Here is a 10,529-nt window from a genome sequence, read left to right as displayed (position 1 = left end):
TAATGGCAAAATTAATACATTCACAGCACCAATGTTACAACACAGAAAGATTTTGCAGTTGCAGAAAATCAATATAATGTAATGTAATATAAATAATATAATGCAGGGGGGAAACCGACCAAAACATCTGTCCAGCAGAGGGCAGCAACGGCAGTGTCACCGCAGCGCGCTTGCGTCAGAAACGAGCTGACTTCCGCTAGTTCACGCGGATGCTTCCCGGGAGCGCGAGCAGCATGAGTTGAAAGTTAGCTGCTAACTTTTAGAACCTACGAGCGACGCACATAAATGCGTTATAAGCGGGATCTAAAGCGCATAGGAAGCTGCGGGGGGAACCGTGGACATGTACACATGCGAAGCGGGTGAGGAAACGCGTTTAGCATAGATGCTAACTCCTCTCAGGAGGAGTCGTGGGGCGGTGAAGCCAATGAGCTGGTAACCGTTTGGGGAAAAAGGAATGAAAACAAACGAATCACAGCAAAAAAAAACCACTAGTTTGATTTAACACTGACACATTAAACATGTCTTCCTCTCTTTCCAGAGTTTGTGGACGTGGACATGGACATGATCGTAAGTACAGCGCTTCTCTGTGTCTCTGCTGTTTGTACATTCTGCTAAAAAAAAACAATGGTGGGTGTGTGTGTGACGATGACACAGGAGTACGACGTGTAGCCGCTGTCGTGGTGAACGTGCTTCTAACATGGTGGCGAACTTATCCGACTCTGGCCTCTCCTGCTCACGTCTGTTGTTGACACTCGGTCACTTCCGGTGTTGCTTCCGCACACGGATGTGCGCTGTGTTTTTGCGCGGCTGCTGCTCCTCAGGCAAAGCGACGAGACAGACGCCAAAACAGGATGCAGGTTATTTGCTGTAAAAAATATCCCCAAAAAACTACTAACTATACCGTGAGTTTTAATGTTTAACATTTCTGTCAAATAGCTGCGGTTGAAGAGTCACAACAACAGATCGAGGTGTATTTGCAGTGTTGCTCTGTCTATTTCCTGAAAATGAAGCTATAGAGTCCAAGCACTCAGCTGACTTCCTACTTCTGTTACATCGCTTCTTAAAACCCATTTTTTATAGACTTGTTTTAATGGGATGTTGTGTTTTTTTTTATCGTTTTCTGTTCCCCTTTTATTTTGCTTGTATACTTGTCATACTGCTGCTTTTGTGTGTGGAAGTTTTCATGTGAAACCTTGTTTCCTGACCAGCTAAACGTGGTTTATCTGGCCTCCTTGTTCACGTTGCAGCCTGTGAATTGTTATTTCTCTTATATTTACTCTTCTTGCCTTGCTGTCAAAGCACTTAGTAAACTCACTTTTTATAAACTACTATATAAATAAAGTTTATTATTGTTATTGTTATTGTTATTATTGTTATTATTACTACTACCTGGGCTGAGGTAACAATGGTTCCACTGGGGTCAAAATAATGCTGAATCATGCCCTCTACAATATCTACAATACCTTTAACAAAACCACATCAGCACTACAGGTGGTCACAAAGTTAAAAAAAGGGGTTTAACTTAACTAAAAATTGGTCGTACTGTGACTGGCTCACTTTTTAATTTCCTTTTAAAAGACGGTCTCAACAAATGAGATGCAGTCTGTTGTGGAAGTGGCTCCACTCCGGATGATCTCAGAGCAGCCCCAGGGCAAAAGTGAAACTTAACTCGAGTCAGTACTTGCATCAGATTTCCTCGGAAACACATTAGCCTTGTTTTGCTTGGACTATAATTAGGGTGGAATGAAAGTTTAAAGTCTGATATGATGATTGTCAGCAACTAGCATGAATGCACTTTGACATGTCTTTATCCCCTGTCTATAGCAAAAGGTTGTGGCTATGTGCGACAGAAATCCTGGCTTTCGAAGGTTTGTCAGCTTTGACCTCCAGGGTAAGATTTACATACACACACAACACAGTCTTGCATGTTTATTCTGGAACACAAATGCAAAGGGTAAATGTATAAAACAAAATTATAAAACATACTTTTTCTTCACAGGTCTGGATTACAGGGATGATGACGATGTGGGTGACGTTGATTTTGGAGTTAGGACATGGCTACCTCCACCGTATTATTGGACTGGTGACCATCCTCACCTATCCGCTCCAATTGTTCAGGCCAGAGAGAGCGTAAGTTCATTTTAGTTGTATCTGTCCTTCCAAGGTGGATGTTTGAAAGATGTGTAGTGATTCCGTATTAACCAATGGTTAATGTTTGTTTGGTAGGAGGCTGAAAGAAATGCCAGATTATTAGAGGAAACGAGAAAAAGCAAAGAAAAGGCTGAGAAGAAGAAGCTCAAGAAACAGGTAAATTCTGTCTCCGGTAATAATCCGGAAAACGTAATTGTAATAAGTGAATGTTAAAATGTGTAGATAAAGCTTTTGTGCATTCTTGTCAAACAGAATCAGAAGAGGAAAAAACAGCTTGAGAAGGAAAAACCGAGCCCCGTAAAAGCCGAAGAGGTAAAATCCTATGTTTAACACCTTTTTTAAAAAAGGGATCCTCTAAAACAAACTCGTCAAGTATGTTTTGTTTAACAGGTTTGTGTTTTCTTGATTTGCAGGGAGAAAGGGATGCACAGCAATCTAAAGCAGAGGACACTAAACCCGTTGATGGGAAACCCAAAGACGATACAGATTCCAGTGTTAAAAAGTCGACTTCAGCTCAAGATGCAGAGAGCAGTGATGGCGAATCCAGTGGTGAAGATAGTGACACTGAGAATGACCCCTTTGAAAGTGAGGTACCAAGCGCTCCTGTAATTACTGCAATTCATACACATGTCATTAAACAGAATGAGGTTTTTCACATTTGCCCTTTTCGTAATTTTCTTCTACATATTTGACCTGAGGGATCTTTTCGTGTGATTGTGCTAAGATGATGGGTTTCTGTGTTGCATGCCTTACATTTGAACATGACGCAGAGGAAGTTAATGTATTAATACTTCTCTTACTCATATTAAGCATGTGACATATGAACAAACAGGATATAGAGCGTATTCTTCCGCCAAGGCCCAACAGTCCCCTCAAATTCAGTCAAGCGGCACCAAATGACACACTCGCAGATATCACTCCTTTAACGATACCTGATTTGTTTTATTCAAGATACATGAATTATTCTCTGGGAAAACTGTAAAAATTGTTTCATTGTTAAAGAAAGTTAAAAAACACTCCTGGGTCTGCCCCTTTGTCTTTTTGTCAATGCCAGAATTTAATGGGTTCTTTCTTGGCTCATGTCTCATCCTTCCACCAAGTTTCATTAGTTTTTGCGTAATCCTACTGAAAAACTAACCAACCAACAAACACAACCTCCTAAGTGATGGTTTTTATGCAGGTTTAGAATATTGATATTTAACAGGCTTAGGTTGGGGTTAGTTGTGTTTCTTTTCCTAATGTTTTATTTCTTTATTTGATCTTTTAAGGAGCTGGATATGACAAGTACTTTTGTGACTAAAGCTGCTCTCATAGCCAAGCGTAAAATGGAGCAGAGGCCGAAGCCTGAGAGGAAAGAGAAGAAGGTCCCGGTTAAAGAAAGTAAAACAGTCCCGGACCGAACTAAAGAAGAGCCAGAGGTTGAAAACAAGGTAATTGAGCTTACAAACAAAACACAAAGACATTTATTTACAACTGATAACTCTTCCAGTAACGACCACAGAACTGTAATAGTTACTTGATTGTTTTGTCCTTTTATTACATGGGATAAAGCTGCTCATCTCACTTCTCTCTTCCAGCCTGATCAGGATTCTGCTGCCTGTAGCATCCCAACCTTTGAAGATCATATAAAAATAAGTACTGAGCTCGCAGGTAGGTTTTGTCCGAATCGTGCACAGGCTCTTTGCAACTTGTTGATGGTTTATATTTGAATATCTTTTTTGTTTCTTTTGTCACTACAGTTATTGGAAATAGATATGCAAGTACTGGAGACTTTAATACGGCTGTGAAATACTTCACTGACGCGATTAAATACAACCCTACAGAGTTTAAGTAAGAACTTGTGCTCTACTTCATTCACAGTAAATTTGCACATGATGCTCACGCCACCACTGTTTTTTCTTTTTACTTAATCTTATTGTTTCTGTCGCAGGTTGTTTGGCAATCGTTCCTTCTGTTTTGAAAAGATGCAAGAATATGAGAAGGCGCTGACTGACGCCGAGCTGTGTGTTAATTTGTGTCCAGGCTGGGTTAAAGGAATGTTTAGGAAGGGCAGAGCTCTGGCTGGTCTTAAGGTAAAGATCTCAATGAAATGTATGTTGGTGTAAAAAGAAAATATGTGACGACGTTTTCAAAACAGCAAAAATGTTGATATTTCTTCTATTTTCATGCCTGCACGCTGGTTTTACTTGTGTCATGTTGTCTGTCCGTCCCATTCTTGTGAATATCTCGAGAAAGCCTTGCAGTGATTTTTTTATAATTTGGTACCGACTTTCACATGGTGTCAAAGATGAGTTAACTCGATTTTGGTGGTCAAAGGTCAAGATCCCGGTGACCTCACAAAACCTGTTTTTGGCCTCTGGTCGGCAATCACATGTTAAATGAGTCCACTGGTTGGTGGAGGCATACAACTGCGGGGTGCTAATTCTAATTTTACATATTGAACATTTTAGAGTATAACAGTGTTGACTTTACACTGCTTTATTGTTTTCGTGACTTTACAATCAACTGTGATTTTTCTTCTTTTACACTCCATTAACATGACCCACACTTCAGTGTGTGTGGCTGTGAATAAGTAACCTCTTTCCCTTTTGTTTTGTTTACCCTCATCGTTTCAGGTTGGAATGACTTTGAGATCACTCTGACCTCGTTGCAACTCTCCCGAATTAATTTGTAGTGTCACTGAGCTGCACGGGCTCCCATTATTTACTCAGACTTGTTTTGACTCGCTGTTGCTGTGAACATGAATAACTGGGCTGATTAGTGGTCACGGTGAATGAGTCTCAACTTTTTGATTTAGTCCCAAAGTAGAGAGTGAGGAGAGCTCATCTTCTTTCTCTCTTTCTTCTTCCCGCAGAGATATAGGGAGGCTGCTCAGTCCTTCGGCGAAGTTCTCAAACTGGACGGTTCATATGCAGAAGCCGCTCAGGAACTTATGCGAGTGCAGATAACACAACTAATGGTGTGTTACATGTTTGTATAATCTCTTTCAATGGGGCTGTATGGGCTACATCCGCACTACTACGTTTCAGTTTCAAAGTTTCAATCAGTTTGTCGTCAAGAACAGAAATCCTTGCTCTTCCTTTTCACTATTGCTGTTTCTCATTTTTTGTTTCTGCAACTGAACAACCAACTTCAGAATAGACAATCTGCTTCCTGTTTACACTGGGCATGTCAAAAATCAACCATTACCAATATTTTGTACTTTGAGACACTCAAACCTGGAGAATTTTAATTGTGTTGCAGGAGTGTGGATTCACTCGGGAGCAGAGCTCAAATGCTTTAATTATTCATGGAACAGTTGAGGAAGCGTTAGCGGTTCTGTCAAACTTAAACCATCGTCCAGGTGAGTGTGTCTCCCCCGATGAACCCACATTTTGTTAGTTACTTACAGTGTCTGTGTGTGTTTGTACAATAAACCATTGTAAACATGGATCTTGTGTTTAGGAGCTTATCAAAGTGCCACTTTACCAGCGGCTCAAGTCGTAAACATCACCGGAGTGTCTCCAGTCCTTTCAGCCAACACATACCCTGCAGTCGCTGCTTATCCTCAGTCCCACAACGCACTGAATAACAAACCCATAGGCCCAGTTCCGAATATGTCAAACATCCAGAGTCAACACAAACCCGTGCCTCACCAGGCCACGAAGCTCAGCCATGAAAACAGTCGACCACCAACGTGAGTATATATCCACTCACTGCAGTAAAATGTTTTATTTAATCAAAGGTTCGAAACAACTTGTTGATGAAACTAACTCAAAATGACCGCAGGGGGTAATACCTTCTGTACGTTTCAAACTTTTTCCACGATTGAAAGTCTCCATATTTATCTCTCAGTTTACATACGGCAGCATTTCAGTGTCACAGAGTGATGTGTGGGATATTCACCATAAATACTAAAACATCAAATATTAATACTTTCCTATTAAAAGATCAACATGTCAATGATTTACTATCAATGACTCTAACAGTTATAGATACTGAGTGTAATCTAAGGTTAATTTGACGATTCTTGATTCAATTCTCATGACGATCTTAATTTAACACTATTCAGAAGATAAATGATTGTTGGTCTTTCTTTGCCTCTAATTAGACAGTAAATACTCATAGAGCAGAAAATCATTTGACGTGTTTATGAACTCCAAACTGTTATGAATGATGATGTTATGAATAAAACGACTTCTCACAACATAAGAGGATCCATATTGGGATCTCGGCATAGGTCTGTCACCTTCATTTTCTTTTGAATGTGTTGTGATGTTTTCTTTCAACAGGGAGCTGTTTCCAGTTTGGGTTGGAAACTTGATTTATCCAGTACCTGAGTCTGTGATAACCAACGTGTTTAACAAGTACGTTCTTTTTTTAGCTTTCGTATTTCTGCAATTTAACCAAGTGTTTAAGTGTTGTGTCCACACACACACACTGCAGTTGCATAGTATTACAGCTGTCCTGTTGTGTCCTGCAGAGCTGGAGCTGTCTATAGTGTGAAGGTTCTGGCTCAAAAACGCTGTGCCTTCGTAAACTTTACCAAACAGGAGCATTGTGATGAAGCGATCCGACGCTTTCATGTAAGTACTTCCTGAAAAACATATTTGCTGACCCACGAAGAAAAAACAAATTATTGCCTCCTTCCCTATGCGTTCATACATCCATAAGAAATAAAACGTCAGGCTCCATCTAACCTACAGGATTAAATTCTCCTGTAGATAAAATGTAGATAATATTTGTTTGTGTCTTCAGGGCTATGCTCTGGATGGGATGAAGATCGCTGTGAGATACCCAGACAGGATTCCTCAGGGCATGGGCATTTCAAGATCTGCCCTCAAAGCTGAAGGCTTTCAGAACGAAAATCCGTGGTGAGTGCTTCATATAGTGTTCAGTTTGAAAAGAGTAATTCATCTTATTTCACTGTCTTTCGGAGTGTGAGCTGAAAGGATTGATATTGCTCACACCTTCTGCGGACCAGGAGCAGGCCGCTGTTAGCTCGGTGTAATGACTGGAAGTGGTGGGAGACGGTTAGTCACTGCTCTCAGATGTTAGTACTCCCGTCATGGAGGTTTGTCAAAAGGATTACAAAAAAACTACCGAACCAATTTGATCAATTATGTTAACATTTATTTATTTCACCTTATCTTCAATTATCAGGAAGTGTAAATCATTCGGGGACTTTCTCCATATTCCTTCCAATTCAGCTTGTTGATATCTGCCGACTCCCGGTGATAATTTGAGATTACCTGCTGTTGTTTTTTCATTCTGACCTAAATCCTCATAATCCTTTGCAGGCAAAATGTTTATGGAAGCCCACGACCTGTTTACCCTCACAGGCCCGTCCCTGAGCACAAAGACGAGGAGAAGAACTGACGGGACACGAGCTGCGTCTGAGCTTCACTGCGTCTAACATCTCTGAATATAATCACAATCACTCGTACAGAGTCTAAAGGCTTTTACTGCCTCTTGAAGAAGTATTTGTTTTTTAGTAAACCACAGAAACCAACACTTATTAGTAGAGATTTTAAAGAAGGAATTTATTTGTTCATGACTACTTATCTTAATCAGTGATTATCTTTTATATATATTTTTGGAACAGAAGTAACAAGATATCTGACAAGATGCTGATTTAAAAAAAAAAAGTTTAAATGTCAGTAAAAGGGAAGGAGGAATATCTGATTTTATAATTTACATATAGAGTTTTATTTTCTAAACTGGGATTATAGTTTTTCCGACAGATTCCTGTGTTCAAAATGTATTGCACAATGTTGGAGTGCTAAAAGGACAGTGTCAAATGAATGTCTTAAGTTCTTTATTTCTAAAGTATACTATCAACTTTGTCACATGCTTTAAAGAAATTGTTTTTTTAAAATCATTTATATACACACTGATCCAGAAAAAAAACAAAGGTATTGGTGTCGTGAGCTTATTTACACATCTTCAACATTTACAGCCAGTATCTGAATGATCTGTATTCACTTATTATTCTTTCTTTCAAAAAACCAAATAACAATTGTCGGTAACACACCAGGGACTATTTTGTTGCTCACTTGGTAAATGTTTAATTCCTCATAGCTCATTCAGGAGATGACTTTAAGGTTCCAGTTCATCATCATGAGGCGGCAAGTCATGAGTTCTTTTACGCAGATGCACTAATTCATTCATTTTAAGGGTTTGGTCTTAAGTCAAGAATTAAAGATTCTTCCATATTCAAAGTTCTTGTCTCTTTATTTAAACACAGCGTGTAAACAAAGTGTTTGTGTTTCCTCTGAACACGAAGGTCTCAGCAGCTTCTAATTATATAAAGTTTAAAGTTTAGACAGTTTAGATTTGTCAAATGAAATATTAAGAATGAATACATGAGATAGAGTAAAGTTTATCAAGTTTTTTAACCTTTTTTTTTCATATTTTTCTTCCAATTTGCTAAGTTTTTATCATGACTGAAGGTTAAAAATCTCTGGGACATGCAGCTCTGTTTATTGTAAAATAGTCCCTTTCTGAATTAAAGGTATGAAAGCACCACATTTTAAAACATATTTTAGCTGATGTATTTGTTTGATGCATATTTTACAATTGAATTGAATTCAGTTATGGCAGACTGGTTTACTTGTGAACTTCTGGTATTTTGCCACTAGATGGCAGCACAAGCAAAGCATTTGATCTGCAGAGAACTGGGTTGTGTTGATTAAGATTCTTTGAAATAACTTAATGTTGCTAATAACTTAATGATATTATAGACAATCATCCCACATGCTGAGGCTGAAGTCCTGAGCAGGACTTGGTGCAAATCTGCAGCAGCTGGAACAAGAGAGTAAAGAGAAAACTGGTTTTCACTACAATTTCAAGCAGCTTTTTTCAGCTTCATGTGAAACTGGAGCGATGATCTGTTGCTCTGATAGGTTTGTGTAGAGGATATTTCCATGCAGCCTCGATTTGGACAAAATTCACCTATGATAGTTTACGCTCATCTTTCAATTTGCTTGTAATTGCTTGATAGTACAGTACATGAAAGCATGTGTTGCATAGGAAGCTGAATAAGCTGCATTCAAGACATTTCTGCCTTGAACGTGTTGAGAAATGAAGGGTTTGATCATTTATCACCCTGCAGGAAGGAGGACGTGACCTTGGTGACGAGGATTTTCTTTTCCTTCCTGTTGTCCTCGAATTGAATTTGATCTGTTTCCAAATCTTTCACCATCAGAAATAATGTTAATTTTATCCAACTGCAATTAAAATAACATAGATGTTTCCATGCTAAAATGAATTACCGCTGTTTAAGTTGAATTGTTTGTTTTTTATTGTAGTTGATAGAATGTGTGGTTGTAATGAAGCAGTGGGTTTACACAAACAATGAAACACATCTCATGTGCAGTGATTAAAATAATATTTAGAATTATCATTTATGATCTCTGCTTTTCACTGTGAGGGATATTTGAAACTTGATACCTGCATGAATTAATAGGTCCATTTAGCATTAATTCCAAAAGAAAAAGGGCAAACTATATGAGTTGGAGGGAAGTGGAGCGAGTTACTTTGAGATTTGATGTTGCAGAAGTCGTGTAAATGTGCATAGAAACTCTCAGTAGATTCTGTGACTTTTCACTGGCCTTGTTCTGACTCTGCGGCTCCGCTGTGTAAACGACAGAAACTGAAGTCATTTGAAAGTCAGATTCTGAGTCAGCACAAACACCAGCAGCTCTAATTCTTCATCAGCTGGCGTCACACGTTCATAACTCTTGATCACTTCCCCCTGGAAACATTCGCTGCTGCTGCTGAGCCGTTCCACGTGCTTTAAAAAAACATTAAAATGCAAAAACCAAAAAGAAAATCTACAGTTGCTCCTGCAGCACTGATCAGATTTTTTTTATTTTATGGCAATTTTGGGCTTAATTAAGAGAAGAGAAGTTGTGATGTGCAGCAGCAGCAGGCTCCACTAATGTCTGCTCATTCCAGCTCTGCTCAGGGAAGGAAAAGACTTTATCATGGTTCAGCCTGCAGCCGGGGAAACGCTGAGGCAAGATGCATGTCAACAGGGAAGGAGACAGATAATGACATGTAGAGGGTGATAGAATGTGGAGGAGGCAGATTTGTGTTATTATTTCTCCCATTTCAGGTTTTTATTGGCGATTTTTGTGAAGGATTTGTAAGAAAACCATATTTTGTTTGTTAAATTTTAATTATTTTATAATATAATGTTTCTTTTGGTCTTTAAACTCAAAAACTCAGTTGAGGAGAATAAAGATGGAGCTGGGCTCGGTTTGATTGACAGGTGATTTACATCACTTGGCGTGTTTCAGCTTGAGTAATGAACTCCTGTCTTTTTTCTTTTTTTTTTACTGTGCTTCACAACCTCGATGAACTCATTTAATTTAGTGCTGAAATGACGGAGTGGC

At 39.0% G+C, this 10,529-nt stretch overlaps 1 protein-coding gene across 3 annotated transcripts; it reads left to right on the top strand.

The window, feature by feature from the left end:
* The first annotated feature begins 177 nt into the window (after positions 1-177).
* On the top strand, positions 178-8,351 carry LOC117752118 (tetratricopeptide repeat protein 31-like). Of its 3 annotated transcripts, XM_034569294.1 has the most exons (18): positions 178-359; positions 539-567; positions 1,825-1,891; positions 2,000-2,130; positions 2,227-2,307; positions 2,404-2,463; positions 2,565-2,741; positions 3,420-3,581; positions 3,729-3,801; positions 3,891-3,981; positions 4,082-4,223; positions 5,006-5,110; positions 5,395-5,494; positions 5,596-5,827; positions 6,423-6,497; positions 6,614-6,716; positions 6,889-7,004; positions 7,431-8,031. In XM_034569294.1, exons 1-18 carry the CDS (start codon positions 341-343, stop codon positions 7,507-7,509), a joined length of 1,842 nt encoding a protein of 613 aa, XP_034425185.1. In that variant the 5' UTR covers positions 178-340; the 3' UTR covers positions 7,510-8,031. The 3 variants fall into 3 exon arrangements, with proteins under 3 accessions (XP_034425185.1, XP_034425186.1, XP_034425184.1); XM_034569295.1 differs by lacking the exons at positions 178-359; positions 539-567 and adding an exon at positions 723-902 and having other exon boundaries at positions 2,000-2,118; positions 7,431-8,351; XM_034569293.1 differs by lacking the exons at positions 178-359; positions 539-567 and adding an exon at positions 785-902 and having other exon boundaries at positions 7,431-8,351.
* The last annotated feature ends 2,178 nt before the right edge of the window (positions 8,352-10,529 follow it).

Source organism: Hippoglossus hippoglossus, chromosome 18 (genome assembly GCF_009819705.1).
Source record: "Hippoglossus hippoglossus isolate fHipHip1 chromosome 18, fHipHip1.pri, whole genome shotgun sequence".
NCBI lineage: Eukaryota > Metazoa > Chordata > Actinopteri > Pleuronectiformes > Pleuronectidae > Hippoglossus > Hippoglossus hippoglossus.
This window is presented reverse-complemented; position numbering and strand designations above follow the sequence as displayed.